The following is a 24782-nucleotide window of genomic DNA, read 5'->3' as shown; positions in this document are numbered from 1 at the left end:
GAGGTTCGAGCTGGCTGGGCCGTGTCCCTATTTGTGATTAAAAAAAAAAAAAAAACGATCCCCTGGCCCTTTAGTACTTGGCCTTGGGGAACTCCTATCAGAGCATCAGGGGCTGAGAAAGAACAGGCGGCAGTAAAAAGGAAAAAAGAGAATTGGGAGGATAAGAAAGGACATGAGAAAAATGGTGATGATGCTACAAAGTGAAACCAGAGATTCGATTTTTGTTATTTGGTCGCTCACCTATCTCAAAACGACTTCAAAACAATTGGAGAAAATAATAGAAATTTAAAACGGCTATCTGACACGAATACAACTTACGGTTAGCTAGTAGCCATTGGCAGTTGGTGGAGTTTTTTGCCGGGGTGGGGGTGACTGAAGAAAAAAAAAGACAACTTTTTTTTTTGTTAATCAGATGATATTGGAAAAATTGTGTTTTTTAATAGTAAAGATTTTGGTGCTTTGTGATGAAAATAAAATGTAGTATTGTATTCACTTACAATTTGTCGGTGTTGGACAACCTGATCGCATAGCACCCCCTCAATGGTAATGTTTAAAGTCTATCAAGCAATGTTTTGTGCGGCTGAACTGGAAGTATGTCATCATTAGCTACGCCAGAGATAAACAAATCCGTTTAACAACAGATATACAGTACGTACCTACATTATATGTGTAAGCGTTTTCGGTAAAATTGTTCATTTTGATTATTTCACTTGTGCCCTTTCATTGTGACTCAGCTAGTCAGGAGGTCAGCACCCTAGTGCCGCCGCAGGTCATTACCGTAGAAATTTAACTCAGTCACGTTTACAACACATTGCCTCTGTGAAGGTTCTGATGACTGAATTTTTGGGGGGGGGGGGGGGTTGTGGAGAAAAAGGGCTGAAATGAGTGTACAAACACAAAAAGATTACTTTGACACTGTTGTCTGAATGTGTGTGCGTGTGCGTGTGTGTGTGTGTGTGTGTGTCAAGAGCGTTACACTGCACGTGTGGCGGGGCTGCAAAATTCACCACACACAAAACAATGGACGAACACGCAAGGCCACACAACATCAAGAGGAGGTTGACAGAGATAGAACAGGCGCCACCAAAGTGGAAGTCCTGCCTTTCCTTTCGAAAAGAACCTGCCATACATCTGGATAAATTTATCATGGAAGAGGCTACACAATGCACCTGTCAGCATTGACCTAAAGTACGCAGCCAAAGGAAACGACGGGTCCAAAACAAGTTTCTGTGTTGAGATAGTCATGTTGGTCACGTTTGTGTTATCAACTTTCACACCAATATTCAACTCTTACATTTACATTTTTTTTTTTTTACTGAAATGTCATTGTTTATCATTATTATAATTAATTAGAAGAATTATCAGAGAATCATTTCACGTTCATTGTTATTTCAACATCAACTGCTTCCAGCAATCCATCTGCCGATATCTACAAATCCCAAAGGTGTCAAACTCAAGGCCCGGGGGCCGCATCTGGCCAGCCAAGTCATTTTATGTGGCCTGTGAAAGCAAATCATTTGTGTCAATTTGCTAAAATCTATACTGAAATGTCAAATTGTCATGTGTAGTAAATAACGTTGAACTTTTGCAATAATTTTGTTCCTTTGTTCAAAATTGAACAAATAGGTGACTGATTTCAAATGTAATCCGTCAATGTGTTGCGTACAAGTAATAATACGATGAGATGATTACTGTACGTAAACATTTATTTGGTTTCACTGTCATAAGTGGCCCGCGACAAAAATGACTTTGACACCCCTAATTTATCCAATATATACAGCATATGGGTGAATGAAAGCTATTGACCGTGTGTACAGGAAGCTCACAGTCGAATGCACTAACACGAGGAGACGTTTGAAGAGGATAATCCAGGAGCACTTTGCCTCTTTAAGATCATGAACCGCCTCTATGGTGGACATGATGTAGCTCACCCACATTAGCGCTCACAGATGCTTAGGGAGGCATTCTGCTTCCTACGTCATTGCTGAGCCTTCCACGACAAGACAATCGACCAACCAAGACAAGAAAAGGGTTCTCATCCAAACAAATTTCCAATCAAGGAAGGCGGTTACGGAGAGGACATGATTTGCTTGTGCAGTATTGTCAATCCATTAGGTACACCTGCACACAGTAAATCCAATACAAGAGCCGTACTGTCCCTTACGTAATCCCATTCGCTCTAAAGTTGAACCTTCACCAACACATTCACGTATCCATCCTTTATCCAGCGTTTACGCATTAACTCCTTCATGAATGTCGACGTTTCTGAAGACAGAATACTCAGTTTGACTGAAAACATACGGATGCTTGTTTATATGAGGCGATATTAAAATCAATTCAGCTGAATGCATTTATTTTTAGAGCCGCCTACAGAAATGTGCAGCAGTAGTACACTAAAGAGACCATCGCTCCAGGTGGGTTACTGGGCTTTGATTGCAAGGATTACTACCTGTGCGTGGTGCAAAGAAGAGCTGTGTATATTTGAGCGTTGGCGTCAGACAGCCCAAAGTGATGTGTTTTGACTGGATTCCATTGGCCTTAGTCCTTCAGACCCGTGACATTTAATCTCTCTAAGACCTCATTTACTCTGTTCACTGGGTAACAACATTCCTCAGATAAACAACAAGCCCCGCTCCGCGAGCTCTTGGCGGGCCGAGGCCAGCGTGTAACCATCCGTGCACACAAACAGCACCCCTACTATGCGAGTGGGAAGGAGCCAATGTTCTTTTCGTATTTTCACTTCGATCTTACGTCACTGCAGGTTCAGCTGTGGCCGGATCGGGCCGGCGTGTCAGAAAGGAAAGAATTATGTTTTGTTGGTTGCACTTGAGCTTCTTGGCCGGGACAGGTTTGATTACAATTGATATTTGCTATGCAAATCTAAAGTAACACTGTGGGCACCTTCCTGGCTGCAGGCAGGTGTTCTGTTTCCTGGCTGCAAGGCCAAGGCAGCACGCAATGTTTGTACTACCATTTTGTTTTGTCCACAATCTACAAGCGTCAGGAGCACATAAATAAATAAATAAAATAGGATGAACTTTTTATACTTGCTTTACTTTTACTCTGCCGCTGTGCAGGACATCAACAACTGGCTAGAAACTTGTTGAAAGATGATTAAGAAAAGGAATACTGTACTTTGTATGATATACAGTGAACTCTTGCATATTCACATTTCCTCATTCACATTCGGCCATCTTGTGGCATCTTGGTGCCGAGGAACAATGTAAATTGTAGATGTAAGTTGAGTAACTTCATTCAGAAAAAAAGTAGTGCTTTGCAACGTCTTGCAGTATTTTAATCACCTACGCAACTTTAATTCCTGTTTTCTCATTGACTGTTCACCCTGCGTGTTCATTCCAACATTTCAATTTTGTTTTTGTGTGACTACTGTGACTGCTTAATAAGCCACCATTTAACCCCAAAACATCAGAGTACTAAGCCTTCTGTGAAAAAGATGAGGAACAAACAAAATTTTTTAAAATAACTTGTAGCGTGTCCAAAAATAGGATTTATGGGGCCAACCTTGCCAGGATGTATGGAAAGTCAGCACTGATGATCAGCTACATTCTACATATATGAAAACACTGACCAGAGTTCTCATGATAATTAATTATCAACCACGCTTTAACATGGAAAGAAATGGATAAAGAAAAATATCACTGGTTTGTCATGCTGCCCATTTGTGTCTATTTTTTTCTGTATGTAAAAGTAATTATTTTCTATAAAAGGGTTTTTTTTTGTTTATATTTAGATTTTGTGAAACACATTACTTTGAGGAACATTATTTCCTATGGAAAATATTGCTTGGGTTTTAGGACGCTTCAATTTAAATATTTAGAACTAAATATTCACGAATGCTAAGATGCCATTGCAAATTATTCTGCTATTTTTAACAACAACAACGCTCCTGATATTTGTGAACTGTCTTGACAAAGAGCGCTCGTGTTGTTTTTTTGACCCTCCAGACGGTCCGATCCGGATTGCGGCTCGGCTCCATTGTGATAAATGAGATCCGTTCCGCGTTTTGAGGACTCCCCTCGCTTTTGGTCCAGCTGGGTGAGTGGCAGGAGTTGTTTACTGGTCGAAAGACTCCTCGCGCAAGGAGACACGGAAAGAGGGGCAACCTAACGCAGAGAACGTACCACACAGCCACTAACGTGAACTTTTTACACTTGAAACGTCTTTTTTTTCCCTAAACGATTTTCTCTTTTCCGTAGATCATTTTGTCTGTGACCAATATTGGAGACGAGACGCGCGTTCGACGTGTGTGTGTTTTCTATTTCAACTCCGCGCCGACGCGGAAAGCTGGTTTGTTTTGGATTAGCTACCTAGCTAGCTAGCTTTAGCTACAACCCTCCTCGTTGTCGTCGTTGCCGTTCTCCTCCTCCTCCTCCTCCCTCCTTCCTTCCTTCCATCGGCTAATCTGAGGAAAAGAAACGGGCAGTGTGGTACGACTTTTTTCTCCAGGCTAAACGTAACCGTCATTTTTCTCCCAAGTGGAACTAAAGACAAATAGCTACAGCGTTTTCCATTTTTGGAGAGGACCCTCCCAGCGCCGTTTTCACGGTGTTGGGTGCTGCTGCCTTGGTGGAGGTGGAGGTGAAGGAGTTCACGGGATGGTCGCAGCTCCAAAACCAGGCACGTTTTTCCTGCACGTAGCTGCCCAAAGCGAGTTTGATCTCGCTGGAAAAGGCTCTTTACGCCCCTGAAGATATTGATCTTCAAATACTTTATTTTCCCAGTTTCCTGCGATTAATAGATTAAATGTTCACGGTTGAATATTAGCACGATTTTGTCAAGAACACACGACCGTGGAGTGTCGCTTTTACCTATGGAAAATGAACATTTTGACACAAACGTGTGTCACCAGGAGCGAAGACCACCGTTTTTAGGGAACACGCCCCGAACTCGGGCCAAGGGGGTACCCGTTTATTATCGGGCCGAGGGGGGACACCCCTTGAATAAAGTGAGCGGTTAACAAACACTTTTGGGGGTTGTCCACATCAGAGTCTTTTTACGTGTCCTCGAGTCAAAATGAGGCGGTGGACGCTTGAACTCGGAGCACAACTTGTACTTTGGATCGTTTGCATCATATGCCAGCATGGACTCACTAAGGGAGAAAGTAAGTACACGTTTTTTTGTGCTTTATTATTTTATTAGGTTGCGCATTTCAATTGTGATTACCTAGATTCGCTCGTCTTTCATCTAGAACTGCTTGAAACATCAAAGCGTGTGAGGGAAAACTGGTGAAGATTACACGACTGTCTCTGTTTTTATGTTGTGTGCTGTGTACTTTATGTTAACTGTTTTGTGAAGCGCTTGGATACAGCTGCAGCTGTTGTGAAAGAGCTATATAAATCAGGATGTGTTGTATCATAATGTGACCTAATTTTACTACTACATGTCAATATATTGACGCAGAGTTGAAATAATGTACTGTACTTTAAAATAATAAATATGTTAATACGTCAAAAATGAAGAACGGGAAAAATCATTTGACTACCAAATAAAATTGAAACCCAAATCCAGGTTGACAGAGAAATCATAAGCCACAAAACATGTTTAAATTATGTCGTTATTAAAATAAATTAACTCGCATTATTTAAAAATACAAGAAAATATCAAGTACTATTCTGCTTGAAAAATCGTTTTATAATAGATTAACCTAAACTATTAACAGCAGTCATATATTTCTAGATGAGGCGAGTCGTGTTGATATAGACGACGCATGCGCAAAAGCTGTTATTTTCCCCTTTTCCCCTATGTTTTGCATGGCCGCGCGCCAATAATTGCTATTCCTGCGTCAACTTTCGGAGGCATACGACCCCGACACGCCATCTGTTGTCCCCGCGAAGGGCGACGGGTCGAAACGACCCGCGCCGGGTGCGTCATCATTGGGGTGGGCCTCCGACGGGTTCGAAGTGGGAGCAGCACGACGCCGCCAGCGTGTGCCGCAGCGAGGCTCCTTCATGGTTGCGCGCGCGCGCGCGCACGCCCGTACGCTCGCTCCCGCAACAGTCGTGACGTAAACACGTTACGCACGAGAAGCGATGGATTATCCACCATTCCATGATGAAAACATTTCAGCGCCATAGTGGGGAGCGACCCCCACTCCGCCACAGAGGACGTGTATTGTTTTTATCAATGAATTTCAGGGGCGGGGGGTTGGTCGGAGTATAACGACGTCTAATAGAAACCGTGCACTGATAACGATCCCCCTGTAATTGGGGGATTCGGGAAGGGGTCCAATGCGCTCCAGCTAATTCTCAACCTGTCTAGAGAATAAAAAAAAAATATGCGATTCAACTTTGACTTACTTTCATAACAACTGAGTAGTCTGGAACCAACCCAATGTTCAAAGTATGTAATGTCTCAGCGTACCATCAAAACACATGCACATAAATATTCTTGTACTGCTTTGTTTATTATTACACATATCAAGCCTAAAATCGTAATTTCAAAAGTTTACTAGGCCACAACCGATTAAGGAAAACAAAAACTATTGGGCTTGCTAAGTATTGTTTTTCTTCATTTCTGTTTCGCTTCTCAGGCAATGGTTGAATTGAGACAATTTGAGTCGTCGTGTTTGTTGAACTTTTTTTCTCTCGGGTTTTTCGGAAAATGTTCAAAATTGACTAGGGCAATTGTGCTATTTAGGCTAACGAAATGCGAATTTCTTTAAGTGTCTGCTTCCTTAGGCCAGGTTCAAAGGAAATGCTGTGGACACTCCACACGGGTCATGTACGCAGGCGGTGCAGAGGCCCCTGAAAGGGGTCTTATGAGACCGGGCTACTTGTACCCCCCCTTCCTCATTCTTTCTTTCCCCTCTCTCTTTCTGTGTGTCCCTCTAGGGGAGTGGGGTACATGCCATTGGCTACTTCTGGCGCCTTATTTACTCAATTCTCTGCTTAGTGACCATATTTGGCACTCTTGAGATGTTTACGCTCAAGGGGTTGCGGGGGTCAATTACCAAAATACTCAGAATATGGTGTTCTAAGAATGCTTAGCTCTGAATCTGCCCGATAGCTCAACGTCGGTCTTGGTGAGGAGAAACTGAATTGATAAATTTCCTTCGCTGTGGCTACGATGAGCGGGGCCCTAGATAATGGTGTAAAGATTCTTTCTTTTTGCAAGCTGTTTTTAATAGATTTGGATGGGCTTGTTTGCCTTAGTTATCAGCAAACAGTTTTCTGAAGTAACTGCTGAGCTGTCTCCTGGACAAACTTGTGAAAAACATGTTGTGCAACCAGGAGTCTGCCCCCCTTTTTGTTCCTCTCAGCCTGTTGGAGAGGGCCAGCGTGTATTTGTGTATTTCTGAATGTGATGTTATGTATGTTTTCCACAGGCTGACTTTCTGTAATCGCCTCTGTCCGGCGTCCGCCTGCAAACCGAAGTCCGACAGCTCTATCTGTGACAATCTCGTTCAATGAAATAGCCATCAATGTCTTCTCTGTTCAGAAAAACAACAATCACAACAATTACATCGCAAAGATACACGGACATCAGAGCCGAGGCCGCGGTGCAGTTACGCGTTGACAAATTCGACTCTTAATAGGATGTGAATCTCCATATTGTCTCGATGACTTATGTTGACATGTTTTATGATTATATTATTTACCAAACAGTGATTTTGACCAAACAAAACAAATCTTCTGAAGACAGTCTTGTCAAGAGCCTCTTTTAATAAATCAAGCGATGACAGCTCTGGATAATGAACTCAACATTTCGCGCAGATGATCAACAAATAGGCCTTTTACATCGGCTGTAAAGAGCTCACAATCAGATGAGTAAATCCGCTATCAAATTGTAACCTAGTTTAAAATGTTTCTATCGGTTGTTGAAAGTGGAGAACAAAAAGAACAATTGGGGATATTCCGAGTCATCCCCAATTGTTCTTTTTAGGTATCACAATATGAATAAATATTTTTAAACCATAAACGTTCCCATGTTGCTGTTACATTGCTGCGATCGTAACAAAACAGAACCCCCAGTAGTTATCAACCCTGTTGGTGTTTGTTAATAACTCAAGTTTGTATTGGCTCGTTTCGAAATGGGGAAGCTGGGTGTCTAGTTTGAAAGGTCGGAGAGCTGTGGGTTGCAGATAATAAGGAAGTGGAATCTTGAGAATTTGCATATCAGAGCAGATTTGGCATCAAGGTGGTGGCAAACGGGCCCATTTAAAGGAAGAAGATCCCCTCCCAGTGCTTGTGTTTGTTGGTGCTAAAGAGCGCAGTGGCATTTTCCGACAATGCCGTGCTCGTCGTGGAATGCGTTTGAAGTGGCTCACCATGCCTGTGCTATTGTCAGAGCGTGTGCGTGTGTTGTGTGCACACCAATCGGTATGCACCCCAATTATCCGATGCCGTCTGCTGGATCTCATCTCCTAAACACCCGACATGTTCCCTTCCAGGCATTGCATGTTAACTGCGTTGCGTGTGCTTGGACGAGGCAGTTATGCACGGGAACAGTGTGTACCATGTCGCAGCGCCGCAGCCAAACTTGTAGGAGCCGCCTGACAGTAAAATGAACGCAGCCAGTCCACCTGAAAGGTCAGGCTGCCTTAATTGAGCGCAAGACGAGTTTTGAGATACCTGCCCACAAAGAGTCGGCACTTTACACTCTTCCCTGTCATGTTCTCTTTTAGGAATAGGCAGTGTTAAATGAATTGAGCCACCATACATCTTGTGGAACAGGATGTCTCTGTTGTTGGGTACCGTTAAGTTTTTAGTTGGACCATCACTAGTAACAAAGTGTTGATGGATTGATTAATTGGACTCTGCATTTCACCAAAACCTGGCAATTGAACAGGGGTGTGATGACTTTTTAGACCCACTTTATCTCTATTTGCCACCAGAACCGCAATTCAAAGTATCAACGTCCACAACTCCCCTTATCGCCTGACCACTTCTGGAGTAGTGATCAATGCGATGCGCTTACAGTTGGTGAAATAATAATTTTTGCTCAGAAATGAACTTGAAACACGTTACTAATAATCATGAAGGATATTTCTGCGAAGACACTGATCATCTTAAAGAGTTCTCTTTATCATTTTTAATAAGATAGGAAACTGATATACAGTCAAACCCCGGTCTTCAAATGTCTCCGTTCTCGACCAAATCGGTTTTCGACCAAAAATTTCAAGTTTTTTATGCCTCGGATGACGAACTAATTTCGGTTCTCGAACAAACTGACCGCACTTGAATGCGCCACGTGACTCTTCTCGCCATCCTTACACGAGGAAGTGACACTTCCTCGGGTAGACAAGAAAGTGACCCTTCCTCGTGTAGCGTTCCATTGTGAGCAGATGTGTTCAATAAAGATTTTTTTTTTTTTAAAGAGCGTGGTTTCGGTTTTCGAACAAATTGGTTTTTGAACAGCCTTCTGGAACAGATTATGGTCGAAAACCGAGGTATGACTGTATCTCACGATGCAATACTTTTATTTCTCTCAATATCTGCCAGCGTTCAAATTTTCACCAGTGCCGCCACTGGTGAGCTATTTTTAGAACAGGGCCATGTGCTACGCATGAGGTCCTTCAGGGTGACCTGGTGCTAGCAGGTACCGTCGTGGTGACCCCTACTCTAGACGAAATGAACTGTCGGGGTTCTTTCTTAAACGCTTCCTCCACTGCTCTTATCTCGCCAAGTTTCCTTTTTGACTTCAACTCATTTGGCAATTTGTCCCCCTTGTTTCCTTGTTTGCGTGCAGTTTCAACGCAGGTTTTGCCGATGGCAATTACAAGAAGGGGATTAAAACCCAAATTTTGTGTTTGCTTTTGACTTCCTCCCCAATACGGAACAGGCAGTTTTGAATGACTTTTGGACTGAGGCTAGCTGGTTGGTGCAGCTGCATTTTAAAATCAAATGGAATAATTGTGAAAGAATGTGAACAATCTGCTACTGAATACAGTTGCAGCTTTTCGGACCACCCGTGGAAATCCCAGAAAATTGAAGAGGAAATGTTTAAGATGGGCTTCTGATTTGACACTATCTTGCCATTTCTTCCTTTGGTGCGCTCACTTCAAAGGATTCCAGAGTGTCCGACCCAGCCTCACGTCAAACTGTGAATGAAGGGAGCAGTACCAACACGTACACGTGTCTTTACAGCAGGCCTGTTTGTTTTAATTCAGAGCTTATCTGATGCCATCGGGCCCCGACTTTCATTCCTCGATGGAGAGCTGTGGCTGTTTATGTAAACTTCTGCTCACTGCTCAGAAATGTGGTCTGCGTTGGTGGGGGTGCCGGGGATCTCTCTCTCTCTCTCGCTCTCTCCCTCTCAGGCAAAGAGAGTGCGCCGTTACGCCATGCTGCAACAATCTGATTTGATCGTCATTGTTACTGTCGGCTCTGTTAGAACCGTTGGTGGCTTTCCGCTGTAAAATCCGAGTAGAGTCATCCCTGCTCTGTGCGGATCAGCCAAAGAATCCTTTTGAGGCTGTTGCAGGACCAGGCACGAGACCATCGCCGTGTCCTCATGTGAATCATTTTCAAGTCACCTCTTTTTTTTGTCCGCCACCAATATGTAGATTTGAAGAATTGGTAAATAACGTGGGTAACAAGTCAAACTCTTTTCACCTTTGCCTCAACTGTTTTTGAGGAGGTAGTGGTGCACAAACGCTAGGAAAGAAAATTGCCCACTGCTTTGACGATCGCATGTTTTCTACTTTTCTGCATCTGTTCTCAGTTGACTTATTTTTATCTGTGATCCAGTTGATCGCAACAAATGGATATTTAGTACTTTGTTTTTCCATTTTAAATTGTTGCATTAATAAGGAACATGGTGTACAGCTGTGTGATCAGCTGCACTTCTGACCTGACCTTGGCCAAATGCTAATGCAGCAGACACTTGCCATTTGTGCTTTGCTTTACGTCATGTACCCCAGTAATGATGTCTATTATATTTAATTTATTTAACCAATCAAACACTTTTCTTTTTGTCGAACCGCTAAATGTGCACAACTGAATACCTGCGCAGGAATGTTTGTGTGTTGACTGTGCCCTGGGCGCCATGTAACTGAACCCGATGCATTCAATTTATTTTGAGGACTGTCATATGACTGAGGAGTGGTTGTCTGACGCACAGCCCGGTGACGCACACCAACACGCTCGCACTCACGCGCGTCCACATCATTTATACTGCAACATACAACCTTGCCAAAACACTGACTTAACATTGACCATTGACTTAAGCTGTCATAATTTATGGTGTTGCTATTCTGCTTTTTTTTTTGTCCTAAAAAATAAATTCTTACGGTGCGACAATATGTAAAGTTGCTCGTTTGTAGAATTAAAAAAATTAATTCTGTGCAACTTTGATCCATGATATTGGCGTAGAGCAGTGGTGTCAAACATACGGCCCGTGGGCCGGAACCGGCCCCCCGGGAGGTTCGATTAGGCCCGCGGGACAATTTAAAAATGAAAAAAATGCATAAAAGACATGGAATGAATATTTTTAATAAGATGCAATTCATGTATTATCCGCTAGGGGGCAATTCATGTATTATCCGCTAGGGGGCAAACTGTTTTCTCTTTCGTTTGTAAAGTGTAGGCAGGGATTCGATTTAGATTTTATATGCACATGTGTCAATGGTTTAAAAAATGCTTTCTTTCTAAATCCCGTTTAATCTTAAAATGCGTGACTATTTTTGTGCCTTTGTACAATCAGTGGGATCAGTTGCAATGCCTATATGTGAATGATAAAAGTAAATTGCACATTTGTCGAAGGAAATCTAAGGGGTTTCATGAAATGTTTTGTAAAAGATATGTTCATTACATTTCAAATTTCCTAATGTTCTTGTGCTTCGTTGGATCAAAACAAAAGAAAGACATATTTTCTTAGTTATTTATAGCAGAGTATGGTATAATTTTAATGGTCCGACCCACTTGACATCTACCGAGGCCGTATACGGCCCACAATGTGAAATGAGTTTGACACCGCTGGCGTAGAGTATCAGGTCAATCAAGTGGGAGGCTTATTAAAGGCGTGTTGACTACAAACCGCGCGTGTTAACATTCCTAAGTAACCTACAATTGTAAAAAGTTAAAGCCACAAAAATGCAAAGTGAAAATTACATCCTCTGATTTTGATGAATGATGGCCGCGGATGCCAGGTGTTGTGGCAAAGGTGCCGACATTACAGCGCGTGCCTGGGAGGGTGCTCTTCTTCCATTATGCCTGAGCACACCGGTTCTGTGTCATAATTGTTTTTTTCTTTAATTGTTGCTTTAGCCATGTTGTCGCGACTACCCAGGACAGAGACACATTCCAAGTCCGGTATGGTGATCCTTCCACTCTTCCGCTTTGCTATCATGGTGTGCGTTACGTATTTTTCCATGACATGTCCTACACAGTATCTGTAACAGGTCTGATCATAAAATGCTGCAGCGAGTTAAATATTGATCTTGCAGTGTCTTTCTTCCCCCATTGTAAATGTGTTATCCCTCTCTCACCACGCCCATGCCACGTACTCTCCCACCCCCTTCTGCCGATGGGGTAAGAGAGTTCATTGTTATCCACTGATTTGTTTTTCTTTCACACTGCTCATGCACCCAGCCTGCACAACACACACCCACACCCACACACACACCGCTCTTTCTATCCTCTTTGACACTCCTAACCCTCCCCCTTATTTTTTTCCCCGTTTCTGCCCTTTTTCGAACCATCTGTGCGCAAGTGATGCCGACCACGTCCACCTGCACATGGCTCACAGTAGCATTTGCTTACGCTGACGTTCTGTTTATGTAGCTCCTCATCTCCGCTTGTTTGTTTGTCAATGTGTTTGTGTCCTGATGAAGTCGTCTTCCGAATAGTCGCCAAGGCGACAGAAACTGTCGCGCTGGAGTTCCACTCGCTTTATCCTAATTGACCTCAAAGCATTCAACTGCCTTGAAAGTACTGTGATGACAAACAGCTCTTAACTCATTCACTCCCAAAGACGTTTTTAAACGTGTTTTCAGACGTGGTCCAGAATTGGCTGGTACTGAATGAATTTAATATCGGTCTGTGTTCACGAAGCCTTGAGTTCCGTCGCCTAACACTGGCTAACTATGGACACATGTCGCACTTGTTCTCGATGTCCTATTGAGGTAAAAGTGACCTGCTGAAAACACATTTTTGGCCCCAAATGATGGCGACAATGCTGAGTAAAGTCCGCTTTTATGCTGCTGCAAACCCACCGCAGCTTCTTAAACCAATTCTCTCACTGTCATTCAAAAGGGAGCATTTTATTTGGCACGTTATTCTGTGCGCCGCGTTGAGAGAGTGCTTGTGGCGGCCAGTTAAAATATTAATTCAATTTCATACGTGCTGACGGAAGGCAAAGTTTGCATTTTTGTCGAGTATGTGTGTAAAATGATCATTGCCACCGTCATGATGTAACGGCACTTCTGTTCACGGTGATCATGTTACTTGGTGAAAAACTAAGCACGTACAGCGTTAGCTTGTCTCATCTGCTCAACCAATGTTGTTGCGTCACTCTGGTCTCATCTTCTGCTTACAAAGTAACATCCCCGAAGAAGAAGCGATGAAGTTTCCACAAGGCTCTCTTCAAAGAACCAATGATGTTTCTTGTTTTCTTCAGCAGTTACACATAAAAAAAAGCAGTATTTACCATTCCAAACTTTCTTAGACCTATAAAAGGAAAAAAGACCTCACACAAAAACATGGACAAATATTCTCTTGGGACAACCAAGGGCTTACGCCATTCAAATAAGACCAAAAATAATTATATGACCATACACATCTCATGTTTTAATATTCATTGTTTCAGTGGGAAAATCAATAAACCACTGTGGAATGGCACCACTTGAGTTTTACTGCTGTTAGTGTGAGCGTGCATTGTTCATTTCACTTGCGGTATACATTATTCACCCCTTGCTTCATGTTTTGGATGTTTAGTGTCCACTAGAGCTCTGATTATTCACATCGTCATCCTTATTGCGCAATTGCCTGAGTGATTGGTGTCACAATATCAATCAAAAAAGAACAACCTGCTCGCTAAAAACACGTTTTTTCTTGATGTCAATGTGTAGATTTTTGTCATCCAGGTCAAGGTTGAATCAAGGCATCCAGACTCTTTTTTTGTTTTGTTTTGTTTTGTTGTCCATAAATGTTTAAACAATGACTCAGGGATCACTGCTACTCAGCTCATGTGTTCCTTTGTTTACCAATACAAACGATATCGAATAACTGGTTATTTTCATACAGTGCAACTGTTAATATCGATTAAAAATCTATTTCCATGTAATGTAAATCAACACGACCGGTCATTGAAATTAAGATTTTTTTTTTAAATTGAAAGATTATCATCATTTATTGTGTCATATTTCAAGAGAAAAGGAATGATACCAGTTCTATTTATAACGAGATATGAGAATCAATTTTCCCGAACCGTGTCTGCCAAAGCATCCTTTTGTCTGTTGTAATCGAGTTGTAGGCATGTGTGCCTTTGCGTCACATGCTTTCAGCAACTGTAATGTTTAACTGGTCATGAGATCAGACGCTATGGCCATGACCCGCTTAGCTCCGAAGAGAGATTATTGAAGGACCAGTAAAGGCAATGCAAAATTTAAGTTGCTAACGCTGAATGATTGGAGACATGGCCAGTAACGGGCAGGTATCGAGCATTTCAAATTCGACTTACAATTTATCAACCCCATAGTCAATCATATCGTACTGATAAATGACCGCGTAACGCAGGGGTGGGCAATTATTTTCCCGGGTGGGCCAAATGAGAAGCAGAAAATATTGCGGAGGGCCAAAAGTTAGAAATCTACTCCTGATTTCGATTTTATTTCTACGTTGAAATAAGTTAATGACATTGTTTACAGAAGCTGATAAGAGTATATATTATTTCTAGATAATGAAAGTGCAGTTATTTTACAGAAAAATGATTTCTTCAGTGAAATTATGCAAAACAATTCTAATTGTGCAACACTTGTAACTCTTTTTCAGTAAGATGAACACTACAATGCTTTCTGATTTTAAATTTCCCATGAAGATAGCACAATGTCTTTGTATGCCAGTAATAATGTAACAGAACTCACATTTTTTGTCCTAACTGCCAAACAATGTAGAGAAAATATAAGCAAGCATGTTTCAGTGTTTTGATTTTTTTTCTTGTTCAGGAGAGATCAATCGAGCCCAGGGGTGGGCAAACCTTTTGGCTCGGATGCCACATTGATTTCTAAATTTGACAGGTGGACCGGGTCAGCACAAGATACGGTACATATAAAAAAATGTATATGTTGACAGTCCATACCAAACATCAACAGAACAAAAGTATTAAAGTATTACCATACTTTTTTAATTTTTTTTTTTTTAATGAGAACAGTGAAACAACTGTAATGAACGTCCAAGTATGTTAACAACATACATGTGTGACAACACAAGCAACAAAGTGCAACAATATATTGCCCATAAACTGCAGCATACAGTACAGGTATATGACAAAATATAACAAAATTAGGACTATTTTCTCCCAAATGAGACACGTAAAAGACCTGGTGGCTTTCTTTCCACTCACTGTCTCGAACTTGACCTCCCCTCGATCACCACACAAGACAGCGTTGCTCAGCTGATGTCGTGTATTGAACTTTTGAAGCCAGCCACAGCCATACCGCTATGGAAATCGATTGCTCTCTTATTAGCGGTCCAGTTTGCGGAAAGTTTTTAGCACGATAACAGTCAAACCATTTCAGGAAACGTTTATTTACTCGACTGTCCGTCGAGCCGCATACAATTCACCCTGAGCATGGAAACACCCAGAATCGGACTGAGCAAGAATCGCTTCCTTGTTTTTCAAAGATTTGAGTCTTTCAGACTCCAAGCGTCTCTCGAATGTTTCGTACTTTGTAACCCGCTTCGTTTAATCAGAAGTACTTCACTTACTGTTCCTCTTCGTTTGGATGCCATGATCTGCAGGACGTAAAAATGTTCGCAATTCCAGTAAAACTCCCTGCAATAAAGAGTCACTTGCATGTCGTCGTTTTGGAATCAATGATTGGAAATAGCGGCGCGGACACACTTATTCCGTCGTATCGAGCGGAGTTACTTAATTTAACGCTACTACTGCGGGCTTCCGTATCGTCTCCCCCTCCCTCCCTGAGCTCTGCAACTTCAAGTAACTGCGCCACCTGGCGTTGAAATGCCTGTCATTACAAGTCCAAATGAAATGAATACAATCATTTACATCGAACCTTAATTGTGTACTGTGCCAACCATCGGCGGGCTGGATTAAAAAGACCAGCGGGCCGGATCCGGCCGGCGGGCCGTAATTTGCCCAGGTTTGGCGTAACGAATAGTCGTCATTTAACAATATGGCTGTGGTCACACCCCCTCCACTCCTGGGACTACTCGGTCAGTGGTAAAGATAGTATGAACGTATACAGTCGATTTTTGTTGCGTTCATAGCGTTTGTGCAGTGGGTGCAGGTCTGAGCAATGGAAAAGGTAGTGGCACGAAGAGATATGGAAAAAGCAACGTGTGTGTGTGTGTGTGTGTGTGTGTGTGTGTGTGTGTGTGTGTGTGTGTGTGTGTGTGTGTGTGTGTGTGTGTGTGTGTGTGTGTGGTTTTCCGGCCACAACCAGTGAGAGTTGGTGGTCAATCAGCACGAACAAACGGGCCATTAAACTGATCTGGCCCTTGGGCTCTCAATCCTTCCACCCTCTCCCCCTTCACAGTTTCTGTCTTGGTTTGTCCAATTTCCCAGAAGGCGCGTATCTTCCTTCTTTCTCATCCCTCCCAAAGCTTCTTTACCTTTTCCCTGTTCTTCCAACCCCTTTTCAGTACCATATCTGCGATTCCCAACCTTTTTTGAGCCAAGGCACATTTCGAAAATAATCGCATGGCACACTACCAAACAAAATTGGCATAAAAAGAGGACACAGATGTCGCTGTCATACTTTTTGCCAGCTAAGAGAAGATCATTTATTTGTTTTTTTCTATCACTCTAAATTTCTGGGATAGATAGATGGACAAAGATATGCTGTTTGTTATGAATGAATCCTTTTCCTCACCAATTAAGTGACATTTGATAAGTGCCCCCCCAGAGCTCTGACGACACACTCATGTGCCACGGCACACTGGTTGGGAATCACCGGGCTAAGCAGACAGACAGACAAGTTCCAAAGCCATAAAACAGGATGGAAGAAGCTGATATGGCAAAGCCATTAGGCAGGCAGGCAGGCGTAGCTTCGACTCATGTCGCTCTGGTTTGTGGCTCGGAGCGTTGCTGTGGCCTGGCCCTGCAGCTGCAGCTGTGCGGCTGCAAGTCAAGCAGGCCAACTGGGGCCCCCGACAGCCTCCCCTCTCAGGCCGAGGTTCACCACACCAAGACTGTGCCGCGGCGCTCCGCTGGCTAACGTGGGAAGATGAAAAGAATATCAGATGTTTTCTGTATTACTCACACTTTGTGAGTAACACACGCACATGCGCGCCGCTTTTGTGTGTGCGCGTGCCGTCTGCCCTTTCGCTGTACAGTATTCTAAGCATAGTCTCGCCTGCCGTTGATTTACCTGTTCCCGTTTCGTGGCCCTGTCTGCGGCCAAATGTGTTGACTATGTCAGGAATGCTGCTCTCCCCTCAACATGCCTTTTTATTTGAAGCACCACCTGGTTTGGCCGTTTGGTCTTGCGGGGCCAGAATTTTTGGGATTTTTCTGTCTTTGGTTTGCAGCACTAGAAGCTGTCCAATTCTGTTTTGTTTTGTTTTCCACGGGGGAGCGGAAATAAGCGTGTCTTTCCAATCACGTGTTATTACATCAAATTAACGGAAGACAAAGTGTTCGGCCATGCCGAGATTTTTCATTGCAAGGTTTTGAAGCATCTACGGAAGAAAGGCAGAGGGGAAAAATGGAATGGGGAACTGTGCAGCAAGTAAAATAAAACTTTGGCTGCAGAGACGATGACCATTTTATCTGCCGCACATATGGATTGAATTCTTGGCCTTTTGTTGTGCCTTCTCAGTATTAGAACAAAGCAGACTGAGAAACAGCCAATCCATAAAGTTGCTTCATGAAATCTATTGTTGAATAAATGTGCAATTCTTGGCAAGTTGTGTCTCACAAGTAACTTTTTTTTTTTTTTAATAATAAGAACTTTTGGACCATCTCTGAAAACAGGTTTCTGACCACATCTTAACTGATTTGACTCTTGATTTGAGCCACGTTTCCTTCAGGGTAATCCAGTTCATTTAAATTCGCCACATGCACGGATCAGTCAATCCTCTTCAGGCTTGTGTTTTGACTGCAGCTCATGTAGGTGCAATGATGACCCTTTCCTCGGTGGTGTCAAGAGCAAAATTGAGCGCAATCTAGTGTGTATGTAAAGAAGTGAAACAAAAGTATAAAGTAAAATTAAAGTATATAGACGATCGGTCATGTGTTTTTTTTTAAATCGATGCCTTTTTTTTTTTCGTTCTATTCACTAATTGCATTTCATTGTCAACAGAGATGTGATTATGCTGTCACCCGAGCAATGTACAGCAGCACATTTAGACCACTACAAAAGGGAACCTAACTACTGCAACGGACTCCCGAAAGAAAATGTTTGATATTTTGAGACTCTTTACAATAGTAATTATTTTCTGTATAAAAATTAATTTGGTGTTCAAAAGTCTTTTTTCAAACTTGAGTCTTGAAAAAGAGTGGGTCGTCTTATCATCAGGGCCGTCTTATATTCGGGCCCATACGGTACCTTGCATGAGGGCAGTGTGTTTATGCGAGGCACACAATCTGAATTTTAACTCCCAAAGTGCAATACGAGGAATTGTTGGATGTGGTCTTGTAGGTTCAGTTCCTATTAAGAAAACTGTTGGGGTCAACCTGAAAGAAGAAAATAGTGAGTCATTTTCCCAAACAAGTCTTGATGACTCACCACCTCTTCATCTCGCCATCGCTGATTTTACTTTGACATCTTGTCTCTCTGTCTCCCTCTGCCTGCACCGATCCTTTCATTCTTTCTTACGCCAGAATCGGAAGCTCGAGGGAGTTGAGCCAAAGTCACCACCAGTGTGATTTGGTTTCATCTGAAGGCACGGGGTCTGCCTTGTTGCTCTTTTTTTACCCGCTTCAATCTGCCACAGCCTGGCCCTGTGCCATGGCTGTAACGGGACCCAGCATTTGTATATAAATAGGCCAGGCCAGCTCCGCTTGCCAGGTTCCCCAATAGCAGGCCTGGCCGGTGGAGGAACAGGTGCTCCAACCCACAAAGTCCCTCTCACCCTTCTCGGTCCTCCCTCTGCCTTCTGGCCTTGTCCTCATATGTAAAGGTCAATCACAATACACATGCCGACTGAACTCCCCTCGTCGTGACAAGTTACAACCATGACATTTTCGTCTGCATAAAGGCAGGAAATTCACCCCTGCCAACAGAGAATTTACTTTTTTGTCTGCCTTCAAGGGCGGCTTGAATGAAGGCATATAATTTGGTGCTGTTCCAAATTAGGATTGCATCCTTGGCGGGGATCCAGCTCTACCAAGTGGCACTCTCCATTCTTTATTTTACTTTTGCGGAGCAAATTGTCTTTACCCAACCGGCCGTCTCACTCTCCTGGAGCCCATTCTGTTTTTGTGGTCCTCAGATCTTTGTTTTGGAAGTGCAATTTGGTACGTGTTGATCAAAATGCCCCTCATGCAATTTCTTAGCATCACTTTTCACCGTGGAAGCCACAGCTTGGCATCAGGGAGCTGGCTGAACGGCTCAAGACTTTCCACAGCTTTATGAACAAACAAATGCATTTTTCTGCTCGGAACAACTGCCACATATTCTTCCCTCACGGCGTCGGTTCAGCAAGTGCGCTGCCGGCAAATCTATAATCAGCAGATCACCTCATGTGAGACAACATGCGGCCAAGATGTCAGGGAGAGGAAACTTGTCACAGTCCAGAGTTAGACAAGCCACCTGGTTTCATGCTACACAGGCCTGGTTTCACACTAAGCTAACATGTGGCTGCCCTTTGCTTCAGCGAGAGGCAGAGGCGAGCTTGGGTCGAAGAGGTCTCCGATTTGACCTTCTAAAGCAGCCTACGTCTACTTTCTCTCTGCCAGCCGCCTCCTGGTGGTGGATTCAGATTCAATTCGCACAAGTTTAAGAATAAGAGAACAATCGGTCTGAAATTGCAGTGACTCCCTGCCGGGTTGCAGCTGTGGGAGCTTATTGAATTAAGCCAAAAGAAACATACTAGCGTAAGATGCTGAACTGTTTATTCCCCTCACATCCAGGCTAGTTGTGTGAACACACTTTTACCATACCTCCTTGACATCAATTGCTATACTACTTTCCTCGTAAGACAGGGCTTTTTTTGGGGCATTTTGTGATTTTTTTTCTGAAAGACCAAAATGCAGAGGGGATTGCTGTATCCTTAATTTTCCTCCTGTTTTATAATTTTTGCCAAGTGTTCTACTTTGTATTTCACCCATCTTTACCTTTCATCGTTCAGAGAGAAAGCAAGGGTGGTTAGTTAGCCCACATATCTCTTCTGGAGGTCCGCAGTGTGGGACAGTATGTTCCAGTCTGGGCTCCTCTGTTCTGTTATTCCATTCTCTAATGGCAAAACAAGCCCCCTTTCTGTATACCCCCCACCCTTGCCCAAGGCTCATTAGAGGCTGATTGGGTTGTTATTGTAATTAAGAGTTCTTGTGTGGCCAGTGAGAACACGCTCAGTGGGAGGCTGGGCAATGGAGGGGTCACGGTCACTGTCCAGCAAACCAAACGCCCACCCACCACTGCATTCATCTCCACCTGCACGTAGCAGGGTTACGAAAGTTCATGCTTGCATTTGCTGCAGTATTTACATATTTATTCAATTGCCGAAAAATGGCAGCATTGACATGGAGTGTGATAAATGCTAAGGACTGTTTTACATTTGAGATGCTTATTCATTTTTGCCATTTCTGTCCGGTAGTCAGCAGCCGAGCGAGCCCCCTTCCCCTGCTGCCCCCCGTGTGGCCGTTTGTCTGTGCTCACATTGGCGGTCATGTAACAGTGATCCACCACGGTCCTCCATTCATGCATGTGATCACCAACCGTCCTGTAGGTCACTTACGTCATTCTGCGTTCCTGCCCGGGCTCAAGTTACACTTTCACCCCGCTCACTCCTGTCCCTTCTCTGGCTCTCCAGTCCCCCTCCTCTGTTCACCTCATCTTCTTTTTTGCCTGCCACCCTTCTCCCCCATCACTCGATGTCTTTCCTAGTCCTGTGGAAAGCAAAAAAAAAAAAATCATGTTCCAAAACGTCTCGCACGCATTTATTGACTTCTTCAAACTACTTCTTGGAATTGGGAGTGTTAATACAGACCAACATCAGCTGGCACCAATTGGGTGACGTGTGGCATAAATACTGTACCTACTGTATATTCATGAAAATGCACAAAGAATATCTGGAAAAGGCGCACTAACAGTGCTGAAACAATGAATGTGAGAATCGTACGTCTATGTGGACTATATAAGTGATATTGAGTTACTGACGTCATCTATTTGAATGTAAAGTTGACATGCTAGGCGGATAGCTTTCACTCCAATCCCGTAGGTGGTGGTCATGCAAATTACAAAGTAGGCACCAATTGCCCTCTCACGTTCATTCACTGCAGCTCCATCTACTGGATCTGACAGGTCACTTCTCCACTTGGCAGTTTATTCATTTTTTTTATTTTCATGTTTGTTGGTTTAAATGTAAGCTCTTGATGATGGCTTTCACTTAAGGCAGTTGTAATTCACTAATAACAGTGTCCAGGTGGAACTTGTCTCGTAAAAAGAGTTCCACCATGTTTGAGTTTCTAAAGTAATATGGTGATCAATATGTGAACGCTTTCTCTTGTTAACCAAAAGCAAGACGAGCATTTTGTGGCACTCCCCTGCAGTACAACGGCCCAAAAATATTCCTTGTCAGCTCCAACAAGATCGGTCATGTATTTCTTACCTGCATTGAGATGTAAAATACATGAAAGTGGGAAAGATCTGCGTAACACACAGGCAGACCAGACCGTGTGTTACACTCTGCTCATGCAGATGTTGTGCAATCCATTCTGTTGTTGCGTTGCACAACGGGTATCCAATTAGCTGCCGCAGGCTGACGGTGAGCGCTTGGCCCGAAGGCCTGTTTGATGTGTCCAGGTGATAAGGCAGGAGGTGCACGAGGTGTAATGTTGACGTTATTGTTGGGAATAACACCAACTGCTGCAAAGAAGTGGTTTGTTTTTGTGTGTCTTTTGGTTCCGTGTTACAGTTTTTTTTCCCCCAACGTTGAATAAATTGTTTGAAGCTATACTGTGTACCACTCACTTCCGTGGATCTCCCTAAGTTGATGTCCGCTAATGAATTTTCTCCTCTGACGCGAGTGCCTGTGTGCTCGTGCGTTCGCTGAAACAAATGTGGGCTTGTGTGTTGGTGCGAGTACACTACAGCTGAACAAGAGTATGAATAAGCGTGCATAAGCATTTAGCTTTCGGGCGATGCCTCGGTTAACCTTCTCATGTCTGTCAGTCAGATCAGAGTTGTGTCATACACTAGTTTCCTCTTTGGAGAAAATCTGCGCCAATGCAACGTTCACGGGATGCGAAAGAGTAGCGAGTGGAAAAACCTTATGGGTTTTCTATATTTAATCCAACGTCACTTGAGGTTTCATGGCTTAATTTGGGGCTAGAAGAGTGTTCAACGGAGATTCACATTTGCTTGCTTTCGTAAACTTAGGTGGATTTCTTGAAGCGAATTCCATTGGTGTTGTTCAGAGTGTACAAATAAGTGTTCAGCTGTCAGCATAATAGTTGTACTGTATGATATCATGCGCTACTTAGCCACAACCATCAAATGCACTTTTGATTCAGTCCCCCAACTAATTTGTGGTCTCATGGAGAACAACTAGATGACATGGGCGATGCAAAGCTAAGCTGCAGCTTTGCTGAAGGCAAAACTCTCCTAGGCAGCATTATTAGCTTCGGTGACATTGAAACGATACAACAACTCCCATCCCATTAAAATAGTTGAAAAGAACAGCATGTCTTGACGGTTAGTTTGTGTAGTCAACACCGTCCATGTTCCTCATGTTTAATCAAGGAAATTTCTTTCATATTCCTATTCCTTAATATGCAAGTTTTTTTTTTTTACTACAGTATATTTGCTAGCAAATTTGACTTAAGCACATTTAATCTTTGGCAAGATGAAAGAGCCAAGTTAATAGCTCCGTTTTGAAAATGTTATATATAATGAGGTCTCTCAAAAGAAAAAGCACTAAATAAATGTTGAAGCAGTTCTTGGATAAAGCAAATAACTATGAAAATGTTAACTTGTGTCATGTCTGTTCTTGCAGTTTGTCAGAGCAAAGACATCCGCAACAATGTGACCAACCTCCAATCGCTGGAGAACTGCACCATCATCGAGGGCCACCTAAAGATCCTGCTCATGTTCAAGACCAAAACCGAGGACTTTCGGGGCCTCAGCTTCCCCAAGCTGCAGGTGGTGACCGACTACATGCTGCTCTTCCGCGTCTACGGCCTCGATTCCCTCACCGATCTCTTCCCGAACCTGACCGTGATTCGCGGCAACAACCTCTTCTTCAACTACGCCCTTGTCATTTACGAGATGCTGCAACTGAAGGAGGTGGGCCTTCACAGCCTCATGAACATCACCAGGGGGGCTGTGAGGATTGAGAAGAACCCAGATCTCTGCTACCTGGCCACTCTGGACTGGTCCAAGATCTTGGACTCGGTGGAAGACAACTACATTGTGGAGAACAAGAATGACCGGGAGTGCGGAGACGTGTGTCCCGGCACGGCCCAAGGTCAGACCGTCTGCCCCCAGAACACCATCAACGGGCACTTCAGGGGAAGATGCTGGTCTCAGAACCACTGCCAGAGAAGTAAGTGCATTTGAAAGGCCAAATATCTGCTTTATTCTCCTCAGCCCTTCGATAGCAGTTTATATAAGCTCGAGTTGGGTCTCATAAACCTTTTCACCACGAGGCATGAATTTGAAACTTGCTTTTCCCCCCCGGGACTACCACTTGCTAAAATCCACCATATACTGCAAATCTGACCTCTTTACGTAGAATGTGAATCAGAAAGTCCACAAGTGAAGTGCCTGTTTGATCACCAACCGTATTTTACTCTTGACACTTGACATCCTGCCACTACTTCAGGTTCCAGGCCAAGGTTTGTAACAGTGGGAAAGGTTAAATCCCCATATTGACTGTCCTCATTTGTGTTATTGGTTGCCGAAGGAGTCCAATGAGACACGTATGTCAGTCGTTGATTTGTGTGCTATCAGCTTCATTTGGTGAGTGGGAGGAGGGGGGGGGGGGTCTTCCTGATATCCACGGCCAAAGAAAGATGGACAGGCAATGCCCTCTGATTAGCATTCTTTGACTGGAGCATGTGTGTCAGAAGAAATGATTCGTAATTAGAGGCTGGCCATCTTAAAGTCCGAAATGACTCAGGCGTTATTGTTGAGTCAGGGAACTGCACAGTCCAAGGTAGGCATTATGGAAGAAAAGTACATTGGGAAGGAGAGGGTGCATGGATCGGGATAAACAGTATAGTACACATGTTTGTTGGTATTTTCTTTTCTGCCTTTATTCAAAAAAAGAACTGCGGCTTTTCTCCGCGCTGCTGCCCGTCGGCCTGCCAGAGCTCCGGCTGGCCAGTCGACCAGTCAGTCTTTCCTCTCCTACCATAAACACAGAGAATGGCGTCTATTGTAGGACACTCAGAGAGAATGCTTATTATTTTTTGAGAGCGATTATAGCTTGCCTTGTTTTTTTCTCTCGTCCGCCTCTGTGTCTGACGGAGAGGCT

At 43.4% G+C, this 24782-nt stretch overlaps 1 protein-coding gene across 1 annotated transcript in view; it reads left to right on the top strand.

Moving 5' to 3' along the window:
- The first annotated feature begins 4077 nt into the window (after positions 1-4077).
- insrb (insulin receptor b) overlaps positions 4078-24782 on the top strand; it is a 69563-nt gene continuing 48858 nt past the window's right edge. Inside the window, exons 1-2 of the mRNA XM_086116235.1 lie at positions 4078-5122; positions 23301-23849. Of these exons, the coding sequence (XP_085972361.1) occupies positions 5035-5122; positions 23301-23849 (637 nt within the window). The 5' untranslated portion in view covers positions 4078-5034. The remainder of the gene's footprint in view (positions 5123-23300; positions 23850-24782) is intronic.

This window comes from Hippocampus guttulatus, chromosome 7, assembly GCF_054856545.1.
Source record: "Hippocampus guttulatus isolate MCC_2025c chromosome 7, RoL_Hgut_1.0, whole genome shotgun sequence".
NCBI classification, from domain to species: Eukaryota; Metazoa; Chordata; class Actinopteri; order Syngnathiformes; family Syngnathidae; genus Hippocampus; species Hippocampus guttulatus.
Note: the sequence above shows the minus strand (reverse complement) of the source record. Positions and strands in the feature narration are given on the sequence as shown.